Source organism: Scyliorhinus torazame, chromosome 3 (genome assembly GCF_047496885.1).
Source record: "Scyliorhinus torazame isolate Kashiwa2021f chromosome 3, sScyTor2.1, whole genome shotgun sequence".
NCBI classification, from domain to species: Eukaryota; Metazoa; Chordata; class Chondrichthyes; order Carcharhiniformes; family Scyliorhinidae; genus Scyliorhinus; species Scyliorhinus torazame.
The window spans coordinates 163381206-163409093 of record NC_092709.1 but is presented as its reverse complement, the minus strand read 5'-3'; the positions used below and the strand labels follow the sequence as shown (position 1 = coordinate 163409093).

At 45.6% G+C, this 27888-nt stretch overlaps 1 protein-coding gene across 4 annotated transcripts in view; it reads left to right on the top strand.

Moving 5' to 3' along the window:
* The window catches only part of adgra3 (adhesion G protein-coupled receptor A3), a 272209-nt gene extending 259753 nt beyond the window's left edge, over positions 1-12456 (top strand). For all 4 annotated transcript variants that reach the window (XM_072496488.1, XM_072496487.1, XM_072496489.1 and 1 more), the window contains 3 exons: positions 1340-1485; positions 4166-4261; positions 10363-12456. In XM_072496488.1, the coding sequence (XP_072352589.1) occupies positions 1340-1485; positions 4166-4261; positions 10363-11623 (1503 nt within the window). In that variant the 3' untranslated portion in view covers positions 11624-12456. The remainder of the gene's footprint in view (positions 1-1339; positions 1486-4165; positions 4262-10362) is intronic.
* The last annotated feature ends 15432 nt before the right edge of the window (positions 12457-27888 follow it).

Sequence of the window (27888 nt, the reverse complement as noted above, 5' to 3'; positions counted from 1 at the left end):
GCCTCCTTCATGTTTCTGTCCTGTCTGGTCTCCCACCTTCCCATGTAATTTCAACCAAAGTGTAGAAACATTGCAGCCCACTCTCATATGTTGTTCCAATATGCTTCACTCCTCATCCTCTGACAGATAACTAGCAACGTTCCTTTGAGGTTACTGGGCCCCACTACTGATTTTACATTTCTCTGCAGTATACCTATGTTGCTGAAATGTCTCTGATGTTTAACTCATCAGTGAGCATCTGGCTGAATGTTGAAAGTTGTGAAACAAAATTCCCATTTAACTATCTTAGAAAGGAAAGAGAGGGATGGAGTTTTCTGAAGTCTGCTTGACAACGTGATGGTGGGGTGGTGGGCGGAGGGTTAAAAGTCAGGGAATTCCTGATTGTGTTACTGAGGCTAAGATGTACAGTGTTCATGGTTGGAGACAATAGCATCAGTCTCTGAGTTCACTCTGAATCTCCCAAGTCCCGGAAAGGTGTTAAAAGTATTGGGTTGTAAACATTTGTGCTCTAAACTGTCCATTTACTTTTAAGGTGAAAGAGAGTTGCGGTAAATAATAGCTAATCAGTTTTTCTACCTGAACCAGGGTAACACGTTGCATGTTAGTGGAATAGACATATCCTGCAGCCATTGTAGGTTTCTTGAAGATTCTTCCTGGCATGGCCAGAGAGGAAGAATCAATGAGACAGGCTTTACTGCTGGTAGTGGATTTAGAAAAATCTCTCAAAACTAAGCAAGCATCTGGAGGTGGTCACTCGTGGGGATGGGGGGCTGTAATTCCATGGAGAGTGTGGTGTGTGATAATTACAAAAGGGAATCCTTTCTCTAGATTAAAGTACAAGTTGCCCACAAGAAGAAAATAGTTTTTAGTTATTCATTACAGTAAGAATCATAAAATTTGAAATCTTGTTATACTATCCTTTTCAACTATTATAACTGGAAGTTCAAATTTATTTTTGAGTATTGTTGGTCTTTTCGGGCATCATAACAAGGAGAAAATAGATGAACATGGGTTGGTTGAAATGGTGAAGAGGGGAGAAAATATTTGAGAAAGTCGATTTGAAGGTTCCAGTTTTGGTGAATAGCTGCCTTGTAATTTCATGGGACAGTTTTATATTTGAGTGGAATTTTAGGTGGAGGATCGCCCATAAACTGGTTAAATTATGCAGTAGCATATGCAGTGAATAGTTTAACTGTGTTATAGAGAGAAGCATATTTAATCATATTGTAAATGAATAGTAAAACATAAACTCATCATTATAGCATACCCCAGTGTAATGACAGAGTTCCAGATTCTAAATTTCTATAATTCCTCACCTGTTGATCTTTTAAAATTGTAGGTTGGGATAATTCTACACTATTCTACCCTCGCCACCATCCTGTGGGTTGGCGTCACAGCACGAAATATTTTCAAACAGTTGACAAGGAAAGCAAAGAGATGCCAAGACCCTGAAGAGCCCCCACCCCCACCTCGGCCAATGCTCAGGTGAGAATGTTTGTTCGTGTTTCATAAGCTATGATGTACAGTTTGTTTCAGAATTTTGTACTTGATCATACAGAGGTTTGAAGACTTTTTTTTTAACCCAAGAGTCCTTTTCTAGGGGATGCTTTCATTGTTGGATGATGCATTAACTTTGCACTTAGTTTATTAATTTCAGAAGAGAATGTTTTTAGAATTCAGCTTATGATCTTACTTTGACGATTAAGTAATGCTGCTTTCAAGGAAAATCATTTGATATGAGATATGTGTCTGTGTATGCATGTGAATAGGTTCAGTCTTGATTCTACATCATCAAAAAAACACATTCTTAGAACATTTTGAAAGCTATTTGATAAGATATTGAGGTACAATTTGAGGAAAATAAAATGGTAAAATGGATTTACAATCATTTGATAATTAACGATTTGAAGAAAATATGGAAAGGAACAAAACCTGATGCAGGCTGCGAGGAATAAAGAGAAAATAATCTTTTTAAATATGCTGTTACGTATTTTTATAGGAATGGGCCTTGCAATAAGAAGGGCCCAAGTACTAAGGAGTCCACAAACTTCAAAATAGCACGTATTAATAAAGTAGGACAACGTTTGTTCATTAAATGTAAAAATGTTGATTTTAATTTCTTATTCAATGTCTAGACCTCATGGAACATTTTAAAAATAATTAGTAGCCATTGCTTGTTGTTCCAATATTTTTCCCAACTTACCAATCTGATCACAGGAAGTATGCATGATTTTAAATTCAATACGGTGCGGAGCTTTTAAAACTTTTTTTTGTCTTGATCGTGTGTAATATTTTAAAAGTAAAGTAACTAAAATTTGAAGGCTGTAAACTGAAGCCAATATTTAAGCTATATGCAAATTCCAAAATTACTGTATTTTCATTATTCTTCCAAAAAGTACAATTTAATATATTAAATATGCATAATTTTATATTACGCATCCAAGTTTACACTCCTTAAGTATTAACAGCATCTCCAACAACACCTATAGATAATTTTGTTGTGTATTTGACACCTAAGTATAAAACCTATAGTTCCTTTCACTCGCTGATTTTCACACTGCATCGGAGATGTCACTTACTTGAATGAACCAGTAGAATGTTGTAATCAGAAAAGACATTCCTTCTGGACAGCCCACCAAAATCAATTGAAAGCTGCGTAAATAAGAAAATTAAAATCATACGCTGGTTTAAGACCTGATTGTAATTTTCTGGTACAGTTTTGCAGAGCGGGCGGTCTTTGCTCCAGGCATTTGAGGAGCCGAACCAACTGCTTTTTGAAAATAATTCAGAAAAATAAAACTTAAATGAAAAAACTTCTGGTGGTCAGTCAAACTTGTCCAAGCATTGTTTTTTGGTGGATCCAAATGGAGCAGGAGTTCTAGCCCGTTCCAAGACTTCCTATCCTAGTGTGGAACTGATAATTTCCTGCCCTCGCAAAGCCTCATGCTGCAGCTTTTGCAATTTCTTAGTCGTAAACGCAAGTTGGATAAGCTAGCCGAAGGTTATGAGGGGCTGGAACATTACAATAAACCTAAGAATAAACTTAATATGCTGGAAATGTCAGGCAGTTTCATTAGCTTCTGGAAAGGAATGAAGAAAAAAAATTACATTTTAAATTTGAATCTTCTTCAATTCTACCTTATGTTTCAGGATTACTATTTACATTTCCAATCTCCAGTATTTCCTTTTTATCTCTGCAGTCAATAATCTGACTGGTTACCGAATAGTGCAATAGTGCAGATACTAATTATTTTGATGCTAATACAGTCATTTAAGAATTAGAATAATCTGTACTTGTAGAACAAGGTCCATTAAAACTAAGGTCCATTAACATAAGAGGGATACTAAAAGTCCAATAAGTAATTCAAGAGTAACCGGAGGATGGTTAGAATTTGGAACTCTCCAAATTGAGGTGAAAAGTATTGAGACATACAAGGGAAGCTGGATAAACACAGAGAAGAAAATTACGTAAGATTGTGATCGAGCAAGATGAAGGGGGATCAGAGAAGGCGTGTATGAAACATAAATGTCTGCAAGGACCTATTGGGACATCGATCTTGCTTCTGTGCTTTATATTCTATGTGATTGTATACACCGTGAACTGTGTCAAAATGTATAACCTCCCTTTCCACTGTGCATCAGTCAATTGTAAAGCAACATGCTACCTACACATTGATCTCCCAAGTTGGCTGAAAAGTTAATTAATGTATGTTCATCAATGTTCCTCCTAACTTCTGTTTGCTGTGTGTGGCCAACATGATGCAAGCATGTCCCATTTAAGATAGCTGTACAGCATATTTGGCATATGTTGGCATATTTTAACGGGAATGTTCCTTGTGTGTGATGTATTTGTTCCCTGCATGGCACATTTCCCAATTGCTACAATGACTACAAATCTACACAGCTTAAGGGAACATTGATGTCCATTACTCATTTAATTATCCAAGATCAGAGAATATCATTACATGTTCAGCAATGATTAAAATGTTACATTATGTGATAAAGTTGTGTCACATCTAAAATCAGTGGGTAAGTACTATGTTGGACGGATTTCGTGTATTGTACCACTGACGAGTTTAAAAGATCTAACCTGTCGGAAACAGTTATGTTTGAAAAACAGACTTGCAGTTGTTTAGCACCTTTCCTCTTGATCATGTCTTTTCAGGTTCTACCTCATTGGTGGAGGAATTCCTATCATAGTATGTGGTATTACAGCAGCAGCTAATATTAAAAATTATGGAAGTAAAGTAAATGCACCATAGTAAGTACTCCGTTAATTTTTTAGATTGTTTTCAGTAGGTGATGTTGGGCAGACTTCAAGCTGGAGTTAGGAAGGGGTGAAAAAATTCCTGAAAGGTTATGTATTGATAAATGCTGTGTAAAACAGAGCATTTGTTACTGGAGTCTGTTTGGAGATCAATCTAATACTTGCTATTATTTTGCAACCTGCTTTTTACTTCTGAAGAATCTTTTGGAATGTTTGCCAAACTTATTAGTATGACTTTAAAACTAAAACCTAGGTGTGTAGAGTCCCGAAACTGCATATTTTGATTCTGATATCATGGATGTTGTCGCTGTTACTGGACTAGCAGCTCCAGAGAAATGAATTTAAATTCTATCATGCCATGCTTAAAATGGAATTTGGTTCATCTGGATTTATGGCCTAGAAAGGTGACCATGAAAGCTGCTGTTTTGTCTAAACCCAACTGATTTCCAAGGGAAGGGAATCTGCTACCATTGCCCATTTTGCCACACACATTAATCCACAATATAAAGTTGACTCATCATGACCGGATGGCAATGATAAATTCACTCATGCAACTGTAAATATAAAGTTTTTTTCTAAAATGTTTATTAAGGCATATATATTTTTATACACACACACCCATCAAACACAACCAAAAAGAGAACAAACGGGAAATGTTATAACAAATAAATAACAAACACCCCCGTGCCCCACCCACCCTGCTGTTACTCTCCACCTACACAGCCTTTTAAAAAATATATATAAATAAGGAGGTACATAAATTGCATGATAAATAATACTTGCAACGGAAATTTTTTGTATATTGGTGAGGCTTCAAAATTGAAATTAACTTCTTGCTCTCAAAAATCAAGATTTTTTTCAATAACTTCATTTCTGCACTTACTGCTGCAATCTGGTTGTGCTGCTTACAGCCTAGTATCAGTGGTTGAAATGTATATAATTAAAACTCCACCTATTGGTCACTTGGAATTGTATCAGGTTCTGCAACTGATTTATGATTTGATTTGCATATTATAAATTGGTCCTGAAATCATGCTTGATGCTGAAATAGATTCACACCTGTCTCAATTCATCTGTTGCTGAAGCTCTCATCCATACCGTCATTACCTCTGGATTTGACTATTCCATTCCATGCATAACTGGCCTTGCACATTCTGGCCTCAAACTTAAAGCCATCCAAACAGCATGGTGGGTGTACCTACAGCTCAGAGACTGCAGCGGTTCAAGAAGGCAACTCACCACCACCTTCTGAAGGGCAACTAGGGATGGGCAATAAATGCTGGGCTAACCAGCGACACCCACATCCTGTAAATGGAATAACTATTTTAAACTCTGCTGGCCTGCCCTAACTCGCATCAAGTTCCATTTACCCACCACATGTGTCTCCTAGATCTACAGTGGCTCCCAGTTAAGCACCATGTTGATTCTAAAATGCTCATCCTTGTTTTCAGATCCCTCCAGAGCTATGGCCTCCCTACCTCACCTTTATTTCTCTGCAGTCCTACAAATCTGGGAAATTTGTGCTTTGGCAGTTCTGGCTTCTTGTATATCCCTGGTTGTAATCGTTCAACTATTGGTAGCCTTGCCTTCAGCTCCTAAGGGCCTAAACTCTGGAGTAACCTCCCTAAACCTCTTTGTTTGCCACCCTCTCTTTCCTCCTTCAAAATATTCCCTAACACCTACCTCATGTTAGATGATACTAAGATTGATGGAGTTGCAGATAGCGATGGGGACTGTCAGAGAATACAGCAAAATATAGATTGGAGAGTTGGGCAGAGAAATGGCAGATGGAGTTCAATCCAGGCAAATGCGAGGTGATGCATTTTGGAAGATCCAATTCAAGAGCGGACTAGACGGTCAATGGAAGAGTCCTGGGGAAAATTGATGTACAGAGAGATCTGGGAGGTCAGGTCCATTGTACCCTGAAGGTGGCAACGCAGGTTGATAGAGTGGTCAAGAAGTCATACAGCATGCTTGTCTTCATCGGACGGGGTATTGAGTACAAGAGTCGGCAGGTCATGTTACAGTTGTATAGGACTTTGCTTGGGCCACATTTGGAATGCTGCGTGCAGTTCTGGTCGCCACGTTACCAGAAGGATGTGGATGCTTTAGAGAGGGTGCAGAGGAGGTTCACCGGGATGTTGCCTGGTATGGAGGGTGCTAGCTATGAAGAAAGGTTGAGTAGATTAGGAGGTAGATGGAGGTTGAGGGGGGACCTGATTGAGGTCTACAAAATTGAGAGGTATGGACAAGGTGGATAGGAACAAGCTTTTTCCAAGAGTGGGAGTGTCAATTACAAGGCGTCATGATTTCAAGGTGAGAGGGGGAAAGTTTAAGGGAGATGTGCGTGGCAAGTCTTTTACGCAGAGGGTGGTGGGTGCCTGGAACGCTTTGCCAGCGGAGGTGGTAGAGGCGGGCACGATAGCATCATTTAAGATGCATCTAGACAGATATATGAACGGGCGGGGAACAGAGGGAAGTAGATCCTTGGAAAATAGGCGACCGGTTTAGATAAAGGATCTGGATTGGCGCAGGCTGGGAGGGCCGAAGGGCCTGTTCCTGTGCTGTAATTTTCTTTGTTCTTTTCTGCCCAACGTCTTATGTGGCTTGGTGTCAAGTTTTGTTTGATAACACTCCTGTGAGGTGCCTTGCGATGTTTTATTCAGCTAAGGATGCCATATAAATACAATGATGCGGAGATGCCGGCGTTGGACTGGGGTGAGCACAGTACGAAGTCTTACAACACCAGATTAAAGTCCAACAGGTTTGTTTCGATGTCAGGAAGGAACCCGCACCTGAGGAAGGAGCAGCGCTCCGAAAGCTAATGATATAAATACAAGCTATTACTCAACAATCAGATTTTACTGGAATTAGCTCTTGCCCTAAAGTGAAGAGTAGGCACAGAGAAACACTGCGAAAATTTTGTTTAAACACATTTTAGAGAAAAATGTTATGGAAGATATAATAGTTTGTACAGGTACAGTGTCTCAAACTGACAAACTTGGGACTGAATCCAGGGCAGATTTCTGATCTTGCTGGTTTTTGGGTTTGGGCAGTTTGGCGAGGTCAGGTTGGGCAGATTGGGACGAGTTGAGTCAGGTCGGGTCACCGGTCACTCAGACCATTCAGAGAGCAGGAACAGACCAGTGTGCGAAGTCGATACCTCGTGTGACACACCACCACGCTGAAATCCCAAAATACATCAGTTGCATGAAGAAAAGTTAATGTCACACCAAAGATTAACAGGAGTTACAAAACCTTTGGTCAAAGAAGTTGTTCAGGGGAGGGTTTTAAAAGGAAGACAGTGAGGTGAAGCAGCAAAGTGGTTTACTGAGAAAATTCCAGGGAAAATTGGACGTAGGTACCTGAAGATCCAATCCCTGATAGTGAGGTAAAGTGGAAGAAGACGCACAAGATGAGTTGCAACAAATTAAGCAATTACGGAAATTGGGTGGAAGGGGTTGGGGGGCAGTTACTGAGATAGGAGTGGGGTTGAGGGATGGTTTAGAAATGAGGATTCAAATTTTAGTTGAGATATTGGGGCATTGGAGCCATTGTAGGCCAGCAAGGAATTAAGTGGTGTGAAACTGGAGTTCATGTGTAATACATTACAAGCCACAGAGCTTTGAAAGAGCTGGTATTTATGAATAATAGTTTGAGGCCAGAAAAGAGTCCGTTAAGTTCATAGGATTTCAAAGCATGTATGAGTGTTTTAGTGCAGTATGACATACAAAGAGTGTCCATGTAAAAATTGAGTGAGGCTCTGAAATTGCTGCCAGCACACTATACCGGCTTTTTAAAAAACGATTTCCTGTACTGCGACATATCTAGATATACTTCAGATTTTTTACAAGGTGAACTTGCATCATCTAGTGGTGGTAAAAGTACACTGCACAAATCATAATAAGTTCATGGCCTGAATTTTTTGAACAGCAAAGTCTTGCATCCTGCCATCTGAAGAGTCGGCGGGGAACACATTGCCACCGACTTCACGAGTGCCCCTCAGCCATTTCACTCTCAAATGAACTTTAAGTAGCTGAAAATGGAACTTCCATCCCTCACTTGGGAGGAAGTCCCGCTTTCGATGCTGATAGCCAATCTCATTGGCCAGCAGCGCTCCGGTCCCTGCAGCAACAGCGCTGCAGAAGAAGAAATACAGGAGGACATCGGAGCCGAAGGCTGGGCATTGGAGGCCCATGGAAGTTCAAGGGGTCCCAGAGCAGAGAGAGTAGGGAAGCCCTGTGGGGAGTGAAGGGAACAATGATGGCCTCGGGAAAAAGGCAAGGAACCATCAGACCACCCGTGATGTAACTTATTTTTACCCCATAGAAGTTTAATCATCCGGCTAGCCTAAAAAATTGAGGCTGGGCAGGAAATGGCCCTTTAGTGACCAATAATTGCCACTAAAGAGCTTCAACTGGGTTATGGGTGACCTTCCTGCCGAGGCCTTGCCAGCCCCAGCATAAAATCGACCTGTGGTCCGGGTGGGCAGGAACCGGGATGGTATTCCATCTATTCAATTTCATGCCCCCCCCCCTCCGCTTTATCGTACTGCCTTAAAAACCCACTGGTGGGGGAGCATAGAATTCTGGCCCATGGTGAACATGGGTATATTTTCATGCGGCCAGTGCATAACACTAGCATTGTGGATTAAACACCCATTACAGAAACCACACAATTTTCTTTGCCCATTTATTTAAACAGAAATGAAAATTGAGCCATTTTTCTAAAATCCACAACGGGAATACTTCAAATGCTCAAAATCCGAAATTAAACAGAGGTTATTCTTTTTGATTCTCCCAGTTTTTCCATCTCTATTATGTTCTAATGATGCTGCCTTCCACACTATCATAGACTCTCCCTACTTTCTCTGCCCCTGTACTTGCCTAAAGCATGCTACATCTTGAACTTTTCCATTTCTGACAAAAAGGCATCAACCTGAAACATTAACTCTGTTTCCTTCTCCATAGCTGCTGTCTGGCATGCTAATTATTTTCAGTATACTTTTTTATTTTTGCCAATCTACAACGCCAGTTTTACGTGGAGTAACGCATTTAAAATCTACGTGCACATTTTCAGCATTAAACATTTACAGAAAGAGCCAACCTGTTTGAGGACTTAACGAGGATTATTCTATTGCCTTGCAGTAAAAGTTGTAATTGTTTTAATGTTCTATGACAATTTGTTATTTATTCTGTCAGATCGACATTTTAAATCTGAAAAGTAGATATGATATTTTTAAAGAATGCCAAGCAAAAATAAAATATTAAAAGATAAAGTGTTGGATAATCCTCATTCTTTGAATTAAATAATATCTCTGTAACATCTTAAGTAACGTCAAGTGCTGTTGGAGCAATTAAAAGCTAGATGTTTGGTGGAGTGCAGTTGTTGTTTCATTGTCTCTCTTCTTACTGAGGGAGATGAGGTTATAACCAGAGGGAGAATCAACGTCTTGCACTTTATTGCAACATTTAAACCAGATTGATTTTATAGACTGGTAGACCCAGCTAAGTGACTGGCATATATGTTTCCAAGTGAATTTCTCTCTTCTTCCTCCTCCATATATGCTGGGTCAAAATCCTGGAACTCCCCCCCTAAGAGCATTGTGGGTGTACCTACACCACATGATCTTCAGCATGGATGGCTTGGGAACCTTCTCAAGGACAATTAGGGATGGGCAATAAATGCTGTCCTAGCTTGTGACACCCATGTCCCCTGAAAATCACCCCAGATCCATATTGCCTGAAGGCTCTCCAATCCCTTCAGGATTATTTTCATATACAAGATTTGGATTTATTGTGTGTGGGGGTGGGGAGGGGAGACCTCCTATCAGATAAGTGACCTACTTTTTAAAAATACTAAACTGCATTTTCAGAAAATCTGGCATGAACCAAACCAAAATCCGATTTCACTGACTTTTTTTGTTTTAAAATAATGGATTTTTCCATTTTGAAAATCTTAAAACTAAGAGGTTGTTCTTTTTTGCACTGCATTGTTTTGTGAGTTAATCCAAATCATTTTACTAAATTAGGATGTATATTTGAATTCAATTGCTTGGGACTCCTAACATAATATTTCATGTTTGTGTCTTGCAGCTGTTGGATGGCTTGGGAACCAAGTTTAGGGGCATTTTATGGACCTGTGGGCTTTATCATCTTCGTAAACTGCATTTATTTCCTAAGCATATTTGTGCAGCTTAAACAGCACCCAGAGCGAAAATATGAACTAAAGGAAGCAGCAGAAGAGCATCAGCGTTTGGCAAGCACAGACCATGGAGAGGGTCATGTCAATGATTCAAATTCAACATCACAGGCAAATTGTTCTGTAGTCTCCTCCTCTGCACTGGAGAATGAGCACACATTCCAAGCACAACTGCTTGGTGCATGTTTATCGTTGTTTATGTATATTGCCCTGTGGGTATCGGGTGCACTGGCAGTTTCCCAGTACTATCCGATGGACCTTATTTTTAGCTGTCTGTTTGGAGCCACAGCTTTGAGCCTAGCTGCATTTCTTATACTTCACCATTGTATTGGCAGAGAAGATGTGCGACTATGTTGGATGACAACATGCTGTCCAGGGAGGAGTACTTACTCCATGCAAGTTAATGTTCAGCCTATGGATTCCAGTCATGCCAATCGAGAAACCCCAAAACTTACCAACAGTAGTGCAGAGTCCTCCTGTACAAATAAGTCTGCATCCAGCAACAACAAACTATTCTCAGGATGTAAGCTGACTAATCTACATGCTGCAGCAGTACAGAACCAGATTGTTCCTTTGGCAAGTAACATATCAACGCAGCTTGACAATAGCCTTACAGAACATTCAATGGACAATGACCTAAAGATGCATGTGGCTCCTGTAGAAGTGCCATACCGTTCTAATGGACAAGTAAACAGGCATCATAAAAATCGGACTAGGGCACACCAAGCTCATCGACACAGCAGGCTGACTGTGTTACGAGAGTATGCATATGATGTGCCTACTAGCGTAGAAGGAAGTGTGCACAATAGCCAGCCAAGGAGTCGACACAGTAACCATGAGAGTCATCATGGCAGTAGGAGGTCTCGCTCTGCTTTTCGAGAACGCCATCAAAGTCACAGCCAACCTGATAGTAGTGATGTCAGTTATACACCGACACAATGCAATCAAAATGTAGTAAAGGATGGAGCCAGTAGCAGTAAAGACAGCCTGCAACAGCCCATAGTGGTCGAACTTGAGAACCATAAATCTTATGGCCTTAACCTGGCTAGTCAAAATGGACTGCTGAAAGGCAGTGGCCTCGATGTTCCTTTGCTGAATGCAGACAGCACTGGAAACATCAGAACTGGATTTTGGAGAAACGAAACTACTGTGTAGTTTGCAAAAATTTAAATTTTAAAAATAAAACTGTGACATGCATTCCTCTTCAGTTAAAGTTATTGTAAAAATGTTTACAAAATTAATTTACATTGTGCAACGAAACCGAAGGTTCAATCTAATGTCTGATAAGTGAAGCTTTAATTTGCTTGTATCATTTTATACCTTTTCAAACAACCCAAATTTCTCAGTCAAATGTGTGAAGACACAGAGCAGTTTCACCGTTTCTATTTTCGTAGCATTTAGTCCTGTTTTGTTACAGTGCTGGATGTCCTTGAACTTATACAAAAATTGCATGAAAAATGGAGTTCAGTATTGGTCATATCTTGGTCTGGTTATGTAATTTTCTACATAATAAAAGGTTTGCCTTGTGACAAGAGTAGAAGAGTTACAGCGTGATTGAGAAAGTGAAATTGATTCGGCATTTTATTTAATAGCTTTGCCCACAATTTATAACATTACAGATGCATTTTGACAAACCTATGCTTTTCAGTGTTTTATGGTTAGTTTTTACCTGATGGATTTTGTAGGTGAATGCATGTATGGTGTGATTCCAAGGCATAGACCAGAAAGATCACAGGTTAGTGATCAGATAGCTGAGCCCAGAAGGAAGATGGATTCTTGATGTTGGCTCCTACTCACTGACCCCTTTTGGAAATTGTGTGTTTGAACACACCTACTGAGATTCAAGTTCAGGTAGCCAGACATACATTACTACTTGTAATAAATTACCAGAGAATTGTGGTCCATGGAGTATCTTTTGGAGAGGAGCAGGCAAGAGGGATAACACTCAAACCTGTGCAAAGAACTATTAAACCGAAGTTTCACCCGTGCGTCTATTTTCTCGTTCCTTTTTACCTCTTTCATTCATTTGGAAGTCTGTACCTCTTCTTGGAAGTTCTCTATAATGGTGCAGCTAAGATCTAGGGCGGGATTCTCTGATTCTAAAACTAAGTTTTTCACAGTAACTTCATTGCAGTGTTAATGTAAGCCTACTTGTGACAAAGATTATTAATTAAAAGTGTTGACGCCAGGGATTGAATCAGTGGACTTCTACGACCACTAAATTGGCGGCAGGCCCAGAAGCATTTTGTGATCCATTAATGGGTTAGCACTGGTGCCACATGGATCTCTATTGATTCCAATGAAAAGAGATGTCTGATTCACCAGGGTAGGGATTGCCAAGCGAGAGACCGATGAGCTGCAGCCCCATATTGACACTCCACGCACCATCCTCACCAATAAGATGGCAGCATAAAGAGCAGCACCCCACTAGACCCTGCTTGGAGCCATGGAGGAGAGGTGGGCCACCGTGTTCTCTAGGATGGGAGGGAGGTTACTACCCGCCGCCATACACCGGGCCTGGGCACACGTGGCAGAGGCCATGAGCACCATGCGCCCTACTGCCAGGACCGGCCAGCAATGCAGAAAAAAGCTGCACAGCCCCCTCAGGGCAGCCAGGTTGAGTAGACAGTACCATGTCCCTGGCACCAGCCCCCCCCCCGCACCCGAACCCCCCCCCCCCCAATCTGGAGGGTGACCGAAACCCACTGGCAGCTCCCCACCCGGCAACTCATGCCAGCATCCATACTGCCCGCAATGGCTGGGTACCCTGGCCACCAAGGCCACCAGCTGCCCACCACGGGTTGCACGCGTCCGACTGTCTAAAATGCACTTTCTGTACCCCCCCCCCCCCCCCCCTCTCCAGAAGAAGGCACATAACTGCAGCGAAAGAGAGAAGGCGAGAGGGGAACCGCTGGACCTATTGTCACCGCCGTGGAGCAGCACCTGGCCAGTGGACCTGGAGAGACGGCAGTCGCCAAGGTGGAGGTTGGCATGGGGCAACGAAGTGAGTCCCCACTGAGTTGCTTGTCCTTATGGCACACATGGCATGATCCCCATACCACTCCATCACCTCCCCCACCCCAACCCCCTATCCTATCATGCGTCATATCTTGTGTCTTGCAGAATCCCCTGGTGACGAAGCGGGCCCTTCTGGTATTCCCCAGCCACAAGCAGATGACAGTGAGGAGTCGGCAACGCATAGCGACGCAAGACCCTAAACCGCAGCCCGAGATACCCTGCAGCACCTGTCTGGGGACAACACCCTCCACCATCCCAGAGATACTCGCCTCGGTTGGGCATGTTAGTGAAGAGGCTCATGGGGCACTATCTGGCATGCACTACACATGTGCTGTGGTACTTCAGGTGGAGGTAGAAACCCCGGAGGGGGCGGATGGTTGGAGGGTGGACCTGACAATATTAATTTTTCTTTACCCGTCAGTCTAGCCTCAATAAAACTCGAGATGGATTTGTAGGCATAGTGTTATTTATTTTTAACCAACTTGCAAAGACCCAGAACACAAGCTGCCTCCTGGGGTCTCCCGAACCGAGTGCTACTGGAGACAAAGGAATCTCTACAAATGCATTCAAATGGCATCAAGTTTCACATACAAGATTCCCATAGGCCATCCTATACACCACCTGACCTGGCCATAAATCCTGATTGGCTCACTTCTCATTCCTTAACCCTGGGCCTCTTGTTACCCAGAATTCCTTTTCCCATCCTCTACCAGCCACCCCTCCCCCCTTCCTTGCCATGTTTTCTGAAATCCTTTGTCTGTGAACTCACTACTATTAGACTGATCACATCCACATTACTGTAACTAATATTTGAACTAACTTTTATATCACATTCGTTTGTTCAATTCCTCAGACCGACCCCAGGGAGTGGGTACTGTCCAGACCGGATTCTGGCTTCAATAAGCTGTGGTCCCATCGATAATGAAGATGCAGACACAGCAGGGGGCTACATCAGGGGCTGTCAACAACCAACCACCATCTGCAGGTGCAGTTGGAGGAGTTAGACTGCCTACACGGACAGGAGGTGGTTCTGACCATGCGTGGCTACTCAGGCCAACACCGCAGGAGTGGCATCGGCCATGGTCAGCACAGTGGTTAGCACTGTTGCTTCACAGTGCTTGGGACCTGGATTCGATTCCCAGTTTGGGTCACTGTGTGGAGCCTGCACTTTCTCCCCGTGTCTGTGTGGGTTTCCAAGGGTGCTCCAGTTTCTCCCCACAAGTCCTGAAAGACGTGCATGTTAGGTGTATTGGACATTCTGAACAGGCGCCGGAATGTGGCCACTAGGGGCTTTTCACAGTAACTTAATTGCAGTGTTAATGTAAGACTACTTGTGACACTAATAAATATTATTACTATGAGGATGCACAAGGCCTGGAGCATTCTGTGCATGTGGTGGTCAAGGCACAGTACTGGGCTGCCCTGTCACAGACAACTATGTACCAGGGCCATGACATTGCAGCACGCTCCAGAGCTTTGCGCAGTTACAATGGGGGATATTGCAGCGGCACTCTAGAATTTAGTGTCGTCACAACGGGTTATGGCTGAGTGTGTTGCTAGCATTACCCAGGCATTGGCTCACCTGAGCGAGTCCCAGAGGGTGGTAGCCCAGTCCCTGTGCTCCATGACCGTGAACATGGAGACCTGAGGCGAGACGACAGCGGGCCTCCAGGACTGGCAATGGCAAGTGATAGGGTGTCCCAGCAGTTCGCTCCAGTCGCACCCCCATCCCAAGGAGTAGCCCAAAGGCCATCGGGCACCCCAAGGGAGGTGGTGGTGCTGGAACACCGAAGCACCTCGGACTCTCTCATCTCCGGTACCCCGCTCCTCGCCCTCCCTTTTAACCCCGTCAACACCTCTGCCACTCCAAGGGTTCGGTGCGAGCGTGTGATGGAATCTCCAGCTCACATGCAGGGATTACCTAGGAGGACATAGGCAGGACTCAGACTTTGTCAAACGATGCACCAGAGCTCACTGGAGGGGATTGTCATCATCCTCCACCCCATGGACCAGACAAGTTGTTACTGTCAACCCAGAGCCCACACCCTGTAGGGAGGCAGGTAGGAATCACAGGTGGGGTGTGGTGGTACAGGGAGCGTGTTCTTGGGGAGGGGGTGTGGGGATGGGAAGTTCGTGCCGTTGGCCAGACCCCCTAGTCGTTGGACCTGGAGGCGGCTAGAGCATCCCAGGTGCATGCTCTGCCCCATACAGGACCCCCTCCGCATCCTCATCAAACAAGGTCTGGCGTTCTTTTTTATTTTGGTCTGCAGTGTGTCTGATGCATGCAAAACCATGCTCATCACCAAACTGGCAGAACCTAAACATCACTCAGCACTGATAACTTTGTTCCACCTGGATTATCATAACAGTAAATTACTGGATGGACTGTAGCATAAAGAATCCCTGCTCCCATTGACAATCATTTCCCTCCAGTCGCACCAGTGAATCAGGCTGGGCAATCATCAGCAGCATCCTGGAAGGCAGAAAATTCAGCTGGCTTTAGTAGTGGATTCTGCCACCAAGTGGCACACATTCTCTTCCAAATGCCCATCGTCGGGCGTATCATTTTGGAATCCGTTTGACCCCAATGAAACCCACTTGCCAGGTTTCCAGGAAGGTTCAATTAACTAACAGTAAGAATAGGTTTACCCCTCTCTACACGAACAGACACTACAAACTACTCTCAAGTCACATAACTCACCCCATTGCTGGACTGCTGGACACAAACCAAATCCCAATGAATGTTAAGCGGTTGGAGTAACTGCTTAACTCTGTGACCAAATTTACTGTAGAAAGCACATCCTGCGCATTGTGACAATGTCCTTGACAATGTTTCCTAACTCAAATCTGCCAGCTGAAAGACAGCACATGGAAGCTGGTTTATAGCGATACACACTTGGTGATCTCGGGTACACCTGACTACTGATTGGGTTGCAGAGTGAAGCAGTTGTTCCTAAACCTCCAAATAATGATCCATCACCCATTCGGATTTGGTTTTTGGCCATGCCGATGAAGCTGTAGTCAAGTATGTGGTTAGTTTATGCTACTTCATCAGTTTCTGATAGCCATGGGGGGAGGAGTGCAGAACCTAAAACTGCCCTTTTATAAGATCATTGCCATAAAGGGAAATTGGAGGCAAGAGTTGTCTGGAGGCAAGGATTAAAAACATCTAAATTCCTAATATTTCAGACCTGCTCAGGATCCAGGCATATGAGCAGTTCAGATGTACTAATGAACTGATCGGATGAGGGGCCACCTGCAGGCCGAAAAGATTTGTTCGGCGCATTTATTAAAAAGCTTTGAAACAGCCTCTTACAAAGGGGTCAGTGGCTACACCTATGACTTGTTTAGAGCCGAGGGTCCCCTCCAATTCTTATTCTCAACCCCCCCCCCCACCCCCCCCCCATTACCAATAAACTTCCAGCTCCTCTTGTATGGTAAATATTCCTGCTCCTGCAGCAACACCATTATCTTTGTTGTCTCAAAGGATTTATCGTTACCCCATGTCCATGCTTCCGACTTCTCAACTGCACCGACATCAATTGAAAACACAATATCAGGCTGCTCATTTAACCTGACAACTCTAGCTTATCACAACATCTCTCAGCTACCCCACTGTCAGATCCAGCAACAAACAAAAAATGCTGGAAAAATCAGCAGGTCTGACTACATCTGTGGAAAGAGAACAGAGCTAATGTTTCGAGTCTAGATGATTCTTCGTCACACTCAAAACCTTAGCTCTGTTGTCTCGCCACAGATGCTGTCAGACCTGCTGAGATTTTCCAGCATTTTCTGTTTTTGTTTCCGATTCCAGAATCCGCAGCAATTTACTTTTATCTTGGTGTCATATCCAGCACATTGTTTTCGGACCCCATTCCAAACTCCATCACTATCTAAATGCAGACCAAGATGAAAACAGTCTGTTGGTAACTTTGGTTATATTTGACCCTGAGATGAGCTTCCGACCACTTACTCTTCCCACTATGAAGGCTAATTTTCCACCTACTTCCGTAACTTTGCCCTACTCACCTTTGCCTCAGCTTATCTGCTGCTGAAGCCCTCATTCATTACTTTCAGACTCAATTATTCCAATGCACTCTTGGCTAGTCTCCAACATTCTACTTTTTGTAAACCTGAGGTCCTCCAAAACCCTGCTGCCCATGTCTAAATTTGTGTGAAGTAGTGCTTACGTATGACTATGTGCTCACTGACCTACATTGGCTCCTAGTCAAGTGTGTGGATTTTAAAATGCTTGTCTGGGGCTTCACCCTTCCTTATCTCTGTAATCCCCTCCAGGCCCTGAGCTCTGCATGATATCTGTACTCCTCCAATTCTGGCCTCCTAAGCATCCCAGATTGTTATTGGTCCACCATTGAACCATTCAGTTATATGAATTAGGAATAGGACACTCGGTCCATCTTGTTTGCTGCATCATTCAATAAGATCCTGGCTGATCTGATTTTAATCTCAATGCCACATTCCATGCTATCACCAATAGTCTTTCACCCCTTGTTTATCAAGAATCCTATGCCCTAAAGATGTTTTGAGGATATGCCTGAAGAATTCCAAAGCCTCGGAACTCTTAGAAAAGAAAATCCTTGGCGAGATTCTCCGTTTCCCGACGACGATTTCGTAATCGGTGATTGGGCAGAGAATCCATTTTTGCAACCGAATTGGGGGCAGCGCTTGTTTTACGCAGGTTGCGCATGCACCGCCCCCTCTAAAACAGCGTCATCATGACACACACCATTGGGATGGCATTAAGACGTCACCTGAAGGCCCTCCCCTATGGGCCGAGTTCACTATGGAGTGGGGGATGTGTGGTCCCAGCCGTGCGGGATCCCGGCGTGGCGGCTACTGACTGTGTCCAGCGCTGCCACAATCGGGCGGGAACCGTGCTGCTGGCCGGGGGGGGCGGGGGGGCTTCAGCGAGGGCTAGAGGGTCTGGTGGGGGTAAGCCAGGGAGTGGCAAGGGGGTATCCGAGGGGCACAATCTGGCAGGTCGGTCCTGCGCATGGTCAAGCGCCATGTTGTACGACACGACCACTGAAGGTCATCGCCATGCGCAGCTACGGACCCGGCAATTCTCCGGCCGTTTATTTCGTGGGAGGCTGGGAGTTTTACGTGCGTGGCGGCTAGCCCCTCACCAGTCGCTGCATCTGTTCTGGGGCAGCACTGATTTTTCCCACATAAAATGCCACGAATCCTCCGGCCATAGCCTCAAAGTTTTGCCACTCATCTCTGTCCTAAATGGGCAATCCCTCATTTTTAAACAGTGACCCTGAGTTCTAGATTCTTCCACTATCGGAAACATTCTTTTAAGATCTACCCTGTCAAGTCCTCTCAGGATTTTATGTCTTTCAATAAAGTTGCCCTTTACTCGTCTAAACTCCAGCAGATACAAGCCTAACATGTTCAGCCTTTTCTCATAATACGACCTGTCCATTCCAGATATTAATCTCGTAAACCTTCTCCGAACTGCCTCCAACACTTTTATATCTTTCCTTAAATAAGTAGACCAATGCTGTACTCCAGTTGTGGTGTCGCTAATACCTGTATAACTGAAGCATAACCTTTCTACTCTTGTATCCAATTCCCCTAGCAATAAATGACAACATTCTATGAGCTTTGATATTTACTTGCTTCACCTGCAGACTCACTTTTTGTGATTCATGCTCTAGGGCACCAAGTTCTCACTACATCCCTAAGCTCTGCAATCTTCAATCATTCATGCCTCTATTTTATTTGTCCTGCCAAAATAGACAACCTCCCATTTTCCCACATTATACTCCATTTGACAAGTTTTTGCCCACTCACCTAACCTATCTATATCCTTTTGTAGACTCCTTATTTCATCTTCATAACTTGCTTGCTTAGGGACTGAGCTATGGACTTCGCTCCCTATACTGTTCTACCTTACTTTCTTCATTGCTTAACCTTTTGGCCAATGTTTTAGTTATCTGACTTATAGGCCCATAACTTTGGATCTCTTTGACGTTCCCCTGGGGGAGTACTCCATAGGTGCGCTGGGAGCCTCCCCATGGGAGCCCCACCTGAGTATTGCATGGCAATTGCCTGGGAAGTTCAAACTTCCATTGGGCAATTGCCCTGCACTGGGAACCATCAGATACTCCAACTTAAATCCCAGTCTTTGGATGGTTCCAACTTCCTCACATGAATAGTTACCCAGGAGGAATTGGAAGAACTAAAACTGCTTTTAAATGCTAGGTAATTATAGTATTGAACTCCCACAACTCCCCATGGGGACCTCTCTGACTATCCTTCCCCACCCACCCCACCCCTCAAACTAACCTGCTCTCAGACTAACCTGTTCCTATGAAGTGCCTTGAAAGTGGAGAGACAGAGATAGAGTTGACTTTTCTATTCTGTATGGCCCTTCAGAGTCTTCTCGGAACATTAACTCTGTTCCTCCATCCACAGATGCTGCCATTCCTGCTGAGTGTTCCCAGCATTTTCTTTTTATTTCAGTTTCCAGCCACTGCAGTAGTTTGTCTTTTGTTGTCTATTGAAATTGCTCACCATTTAATGGCTAATCGAGGAAGCTACACTGACCATGGAAGATCTGCAGGGGTCCACGGCAGAGGTTCCTGGTGGGTACAATCACAGTATACGTGCAGGACATTTGAGCCACAGTCTTTTCTTCCTGAACATTTAACAGTTGACATTGAACCATTTTTGCTTATCTAGGGCTTCCACTGAATTAATTAATTACTCATTGACTATTTGTGCTTGTGAACACTTCAGAGAAATAAACATTCAAAAGGTTTGTACAGTCTGCTTGTTTTTGGTTCTCATCGCCTCCTCACTGTCCTCTTACTGATGTGGTACCACACAAATTTCTTAATATCGTTTTCCCAATTTAACTCCCCAAGCCCTCAGTCCTTCTGCTTTTCATATGGTGTGATACGCATTTTCAAATTTCAGTAGATTTGTTTTCTTAATATATTTCACACCGTTTTGGTTGGTATCTGCTGCTGAAAAATATTTTTCTTTCAATTTGCTTAATTTTCTCCTTTATTTCCTTTAAAGTAATTCAATCATCCTGATCTTTGATATAATCGAAATCTCAGTTTGAGATCTGCCCCAACCCCCGCCAATGAGGCTGGCCAGTGGATCTTGGTGGTGCCCCCCCTACTTCTGTGGTGGTGTGGGGGATCGCCCCGAAGCTTGGGGAGAGAATTCAGCTTTCTCGCTGATCAGGGCACCCTTTAAAGATGGCACCTTGATCTCTATCAGATCCTGCCCTGCCAGAGTGGCGGCGCAAAACAAGCCCACCGATCTTGATCTGGACAGGAAACCTGGCTGTATTTCTGGAGCGAAACATGCCAGTTTTAAGTCAGAACCTGAGACTGCCATTATTCCGCCCAACATTTCAGATTTGTGATCTTTCAGCGAAACTGGCTAAAGTGAGAAATTTAATGGGTCTTAAGCAAGGGATGGATGGGAAAAGGACAAAAGAAAGATCTGTCGGAGGATGAAAGAGGTTGAGTTACAAGAATTTGTCTTACAGGCGCAAAGGAAGATGTATATAGAGCAGGTGTGCTGCTGCCTGAAAAAACAAAACATGCAAAGAAAAGGAAACAAAAATGAGGGCTGGGATTATTGTCTGAAATTGTTGAACTCTATGTTGAGTCCAAAAGGTTGTGAAGTGCTTAATGGAAATATGGGGTGCTTTTCCTCAAGCTTGTGCTGAGCTTCACTGGAACAGTGTAGTAGGTTGAGGACAGACGTGTCGGCATGAGAGCAAGGTGAAGAATTAAAATTACAGGCCACCAGGCTCAGAGGTATGCTTTTGGACTCAACAGTGTAAGGGTCCGTCCTGTTGATTCCCTTATTTCCCCTTTCTTTATTTTTGCCATTATCATTTTGATCCATCGATGCTTCATGGACATACATCTTTAAGTCAAACAGAGGAAGTGAGGAACTCAAGGTTGCAACATAGTACACTGTGCTAGTTTTGAACAACAGAACTCAGACTTTATGGCACCTGAGAGATGGGAGGGATGTGGTTTGATTGGTTGGCTGGTGGCCAATGAATTGGCCAAAAGGCTGTATTCTGCATGGTAACAAACGGTGATTGAATTCTACACAAGTGGGAATTTTCAGAGAAATATAGAAAGCACAGTCGGGGCCTGGACTCTTGGAGGAAAGGAGCTGCTCTCTCGCTCGCTTTTCACCAGAAAAGCTGCAAAGCTGCCATATTTCTGAAACTGCAGAGTCCTGAATGAATCTACAGTGAAAATCCTTACAAGCTGAAAGCAGAAACCTTAAATTGAAAGCTTAGATTAAAGGAAGGTGTGCTAGATGATAACCACCTGAAACATATGCTCTTATCCTTTTTAACTTATTATTTTTACACTCTTCTTTTCCCCTCTGTGTGTGTGTGTGTGTGCATATATATGTTAAGGGTGGGGGTGGGTTAGAGGCAGGTTTAGGAATTAGATAATCGTTCACCTTTTGTATTTGCTGCATATTTAATTCTAGGTATTGTTATTGATAAATTTAAATGTGTTTAACTATACAAACCTGGTGACTAGTTATTTCGCAGCCAAGGGCCAAAGACTTTGGGTATTTTGCCAGTCTGGGTCAAATGGGGAATTGACCATGCACTAGCCCAGGGGGTCGTAAAAACTGGGATGGATTCGGCAAAGCAGTCATCTGCATTTTATCTCCCTGATGTAGTGGAGGCCACATAGTGAGCTGTGAGTACAGTAGACTAGATGGTCAGAAACGCATGTATAAATTGCTGCTTCATCTGGAAGCAGTGCTTGGGGCCTTGGACGATGAGGAGAGGGGGGCAAAAGGGGGAGTTATTAGATACCTTACATGGCAGGGAAATCTGCTATGGGAAGGGGACAGGTTGTTCTTGAAGAAATCTATCCACATGTTCAGCAGTTATGAACATAGAACACTGACCAATTTTTCAAGGATTTTTACAAGAAGATTATTAGAAGTTTAAGGGAAAGTTTTCATTGGCTTAGTAATTTCTAATTGATTACACACTGGGGGCTTCAACAGTGGAGAAGCGCAGAATCACTGACAGCAATTTCTGGATTTCCACATTTAATTGTGCATGTTTGGACTCCAGAGGTTGCTGGCAGGTTCATAGAAGTAATGATGGTGAGCATTGATAGTTTTGCCATCATTACTAACACAAAACCTGGCCACTGAATTTGATCATTCCATGGTCGCTGTCCCCAAAGGATATCATATTTTCAATATTATCTAATGCAAACCTGCTTCTTTAAAATGATACATGTGCAGATTTGACACTGGATTAATAGGTATTATTTGGTATCCTAATGAAAATACAGGGCCTCGACTTCCGGTTGCGGCTATTCCTAGGTAGGTCGCACGGTCGGCAGCTCCCGCCGATAACGGACTTTTAGGCCCTTTTACGGAGCTCCAGCGGCACTTTGACGGAGATTCCCAGTGTGGAAAGGAAACAGTGAGGGTCCCCCAGTGCTGTATGGAGTGGACCAGGAGTGGGGCGATCAAAAAAGCAGCTTTAGAGAAGAGAGGAGAACGGGTGCAAAAAAACAAGATGGCGGCTGGCAGGGATCAAGCAGCGTGGGCCCAGTGGTCACTGGAGAGCAGGCGTTTTTGAGAAGCTGCTTGACGGAGTTAAAGACGGAGATGTTGGCCCCGAATGAAGGCGTCGATTGAGAGATTGGTGGAGACCCAGAAGATGCAGGGGAGGGCGATCAAGGAGGTGCAGCAGAAGGCCTCTGATAATGAGGATGAGATTTTGGGCCTGGCGGTTAGAGTGAAGGCGCACGAGGCGCTGCACAAAAAATGGCTGGAGAAGCTGGAAGACCTGGAGAATAGGTCAATAGGTCAAGGAGGCAGGACCTGCGGATCCTGGGTCTCCCTGAAGGCATGGAGGGTTTGGATGCTGGGGCATATGTGACCACAATGCTGGGTACGCTGATGGGCGCGGAGGCTTTCCCGCGGCCCACGGAGCTGGATAGGGCGCACAGAGTCCTGGAAAGGAGGCCTAGGGCGAACAAGGCGCTGAGAGCTATGGTGGTAAGATTCCACCGCTTCACCGATAAGGAGTGTGTCCTGCGATGGGCAAAGAAGGGGCGGAGCAGCAAGTGGGAGAACACCGAGATCCGTATCTATCAGGATTGGAGTGCAGAGCTGGCCAAGAAGCGCGCGGGATTCAACTGGGCCAAGGCGGTCCTCCACAGCAAAATGGTGAAGTTCGGGCTGTTACAACCGGCGAGGCTGTGGGTTACATATCCGGACCGGCACCACTATTTCGATACGCCGGTCGAGGTGTGGACTTTTATCAAGAATGAGAAGCTAGACTCGAGCTAATGGACTGTAGTATGTTGTGGGAAGTCTGGTGGGGTGGAGGGGGAGGGGGGGGCGGTGTTATGTTGGGGTTTTCCCCGTGTTCTCTTGTGTTTTTGGTGCCCCCTTTGCCCTGGGCCCTTGAGGCTTTGGGTGAGGTCGCAGTTGGGAAGAGCTGCACCACAGGTGGTGGGGTTTGCCCAGACAGGGAGAGCAGTTTATCCGTTCAATGGTGGGGGCAGTACCCGAAGCTAGGGGGTTTGAGAGTATTGTGCTTTGGTTTTTTTTCTTCTTTCTCTGTACACACAGGGTGTAGGGGGAGACTCTCTTTACCTCACTTCGGTGGGGGGGGGGGGGGGGTTGGAGACTCGTAAGGGGAGCCGACAGTGAGATTGGAGGTGGAGGCGGGAGCGGCCGGGGTCAGCATGAGTCAGCTGACTTGCGGGAGTGCAATGGGGGCAGTAGGGGGGATTAAGCGGATGCTTGACTGGGGTGGGGGGAGTTGAGGGGGGGGGCTGGGATGCTGCTTTGCTGACTTATATATTAAATGTATTTTAAAGGGGAGAGTCGGCACGGGAAGCCTCCAGCTGGGGTCTGGAAGGTGCGGGCACGTGGCTGGCCTAAAAAAGGAGATGGCTAGTCAGCAGGGGGGGGGGGGTAATTAGGCCCCTGACCAGGCTGATCATGTGGAACGTGAGAGGCCTGAATGGGCCGGTCAAGAGGGCCCGTGTGTTTTCGCACTTAAGGGGGCTGAAGGCAGACGTAGTCATGCTACAAGAAACGCATCTGAAGATCGCGGATCAAACCAGGCTGAGCAAGGGATGGGTGGGGCAGGTTTTTTACTCTGGGCTGGATGCGAAGACCAGGGGGGTCGCAATTTTGGTGAGCAAGCGGGGGCATTTGAGGCGGCGGGTATTGTGGTGAATAAAGGGGGTAGATATATTATGGTGAATGGCAAGTTGCAGGGAGCCCGGGTGGTGCTCGTGAATGTGTATGCTCCGAACTGGGACGAGCATGAAGCGGATGTTGAGTAGGATTCCGGATTTGGAGTCGAGCAGTTTGGTAATGGGGGGGGACTTCAATACGGTCCTGGATCCGGCACTGGACCGGTCTTGGTCGAGATCTGGTAAGAGGCTGGCAGCGGCCAAGGTCCTGAGGGGGTTCATGGAACAGATGGGGGGAGTGGACCCATGGAGATTTGCCAGGCCAAGGGCGAAGGAGTTTTCTTCTCCATTGTGCACAAGGTATACTCGCGGATTGATTTTGTTTGTGGTAAGTAGGGCACTAATCCCGAGAACGGAGCGGGTGGAGTATTCGGCCATTGCCATCTCGGACCATGCCCCGCACTGGGTGGAGTTGGGGCTGGGGGAGGAGAGAGGCCAACGCCCTCTGTGGAGACTGGACATAAGACTTTGGCGGATGAGGAGGTCTGTGGGCGGATTCGGCAGTGTATCCAAAGCTATGTGGAGACCAATGATACGGGGGAGGTTTCAGTGAGTGTGGTCTGGGAGGCGCTGAAGGCAGTTATCAGGGGGGAGCTAATTTCAGTCAGGGTCCACAGGGAGAAGAGGGACAGGGTGGAGAGGGAGAGGTTGGTGGGGGAGATACTTAGGGTGGACAGGAGGAACGTGGAATCCCCCGAGGAGAGGTTGTTAAAGGAGCGGCGGAGTCTGCAGGCGGAGTTTGACCTGCTTACCACGGGGAAGGCTGATGCTCAGTTGAGGAAGGTACAAGGAGCGATGTATGAGTATGGGGAGAAGGCAAGCAGGATGCTGGCGCATCAACTGCGGAAGAGAGAGGCGACCAGGGAGATTGGGGGAATTAGGGATGGGGGGGGTAACATGGTGCTGAGCTCGGCAAGGATCAACAAGGTCTTCAAGGACTTTTATGGCAAATTGTATGAGTAAGAAACCCGGAGGGTGGGTTGGGGGGGGGGGGGGGGGGGTGGAGGGGATGAAGCAATTTCTGGACCAACTGAGGTTCCCTAAGGTGGACGAGGGGTGGGTAAAGGGATTGGGGGCCCCGATTGGGATGGAGGAATTGGGTAAAGGGTTGGAGGGTATGCAGTCGGGCAAGGCCCCGGGACCGGATGGGTATCCCGTAGAATTTTACAGTAAATTCTCAGAGCTGTTGGGTCCGCTATTGTTGAGAACTTTTAACGAGGCTAAGGAAAAGGGAGCCCTTCCCCCGACGATGTTGCAGGCTCTGATCTCGCTCATCCTTAAGCGAGATAAGGACCTGTTGCAATGTGGCTCCTATAGGCTGATTTCGCTCCTTAATGTAGATGCCAAACTGTTGGCCAAGATCTTGGCCACTAGGATTGAGGACTGTGTCCCGGGAGTGATCAATGAGGACCAGACGGGGTTTGTGAAGGGTAGGCAGTTGAACGCGAATGTGCGGAGGCTCCTGAATGTGTTCATGGTGCCCTCGGAAGGGGGGAAGGGGGGGAGGGGGGGGGGGTGCAGAAGTAGTGGCGGCAATGGACGCGGAGAAAACCTTCGATCGGGTGGAGTGGGAGTACCTGTGGGAAGTGTTAGGCAGATTTGGGTTTAGAGAGGAATTTATAGGGTGGGTTAAATTGTTGCTCAGGCCCCGGTAGCGAGTGTTTCGACGAACTGGCTGCGGTCGGAGTACTTTAGGTATGCGAGGGGCCAGGAAAAGAGACTGGGAGAGCTACCGCTTAAGATGGTGGAGAGGAGCTTTCGCTACTTGGGCATTCAGGTGGCTAAGAGTTGGGATGCCCTGCACAAGCTCAATTTAGCACGGCTGGTGGATCAGATGGAGGAGGACTTTAAGAGGTGGGACATGCTGCCACTTACCCTGGTGGGCAGGGTGCAGTCCGTGAAGATGACGGTCCTCCCCAGGTTCTTGTTCGTCTTCCAGTGCCTTCCCATCCTCATCCCCAAGTCCTTCTTCAACAGGATTATTACAGGATTTGTGTGGGCAAATAAGACCACGCATATTAAGAGACTGTTCTTAGAGTGCAGTTGGGGTGGGGGTGGGCTGGCGCTGCTGAACCTTTGCAGCTATTATTGGGCAGCGAATATATCCATGATTTGAAAGTGGGTAGTAGAGGAAGGGGGTGCAGCATGGAAGCGGTTGGAGGTGGCGTCTTGCAGGGATACTAGCCTGGGGGGCATTGATAACGGCTCCGCTGCCACTCCCGCCGACACGGTACACCACGAGCCCGGTGGACATTGAGGATCTGGGGTCAGTGGAGACGGCACAGGGGGAGGCAAGGGCTCCAGTCTGAACCCGGATATGGAACAATCACAGGTTCATTCCAGGTAGAATAGATGGTGGGTTCCTAAGCTGGCACAGAGCGGGTATCAAAAAGATGGGGGACTTGTTTATTGATGGGACTTTTGCTAGTCTGAGGGTTGCCCCCAGGGAATACCTTTAGGTACATGCAGGTTTAGGCGTTCGTGAAAAAGCAGGTGGGGGTATTCCCGCTGCTACCTGCCCGGAGGATACAGGACAGGGTGGTCTCGGGCGTGTGGGTAGGGGATGGCAATGTATCGGACATATACTAGGAGCTGCAGGAGGCGGAGGAGGCCTCGGTGGAAGAGCTGAAGGGCAAGTCGGAGGAGGAGCTGGGTGAGGAGCTAGATGAGGGCCTGTGGGCTGATGCCCTGGGCAGGGTCAATTCCTCCTCATCTTGTGCCAGGCTTAGCCTGATTCAGTTTAAGGTGGTGCACCGGGCGCATATGACAGTGGTGAGAATGAGTAAGTACTTTGGGGTGGGGGACAGGTGCGCGCGGTGTTCAGGGGGCCCAGCAAACCATGTCCATATGTTTTGGGCATGCCCAGCACTAACAATTTTGGAAAGGCTTTGCAAAGGCCATGTCCAAGGTCTTGGACACTCTGGTAAAACCGAGCTGGGGGATAGCGATATTTGGTGTGTCAGACGATCCAGGAGTGCAGGAGTCGAAGGAGACCGGAGTTCTGGCCTTTGCCTCCTTGGTAGCCCGGAGGCGGCTCTTGTTAATGTGGAGGGACGTGAAACCCCCAAGTGTAGAGGCTTGGGTCAGTGACATGGCTGGATTTTTCAGGTTGGAGAGGATAAAGTTTGCCTCGTGAGG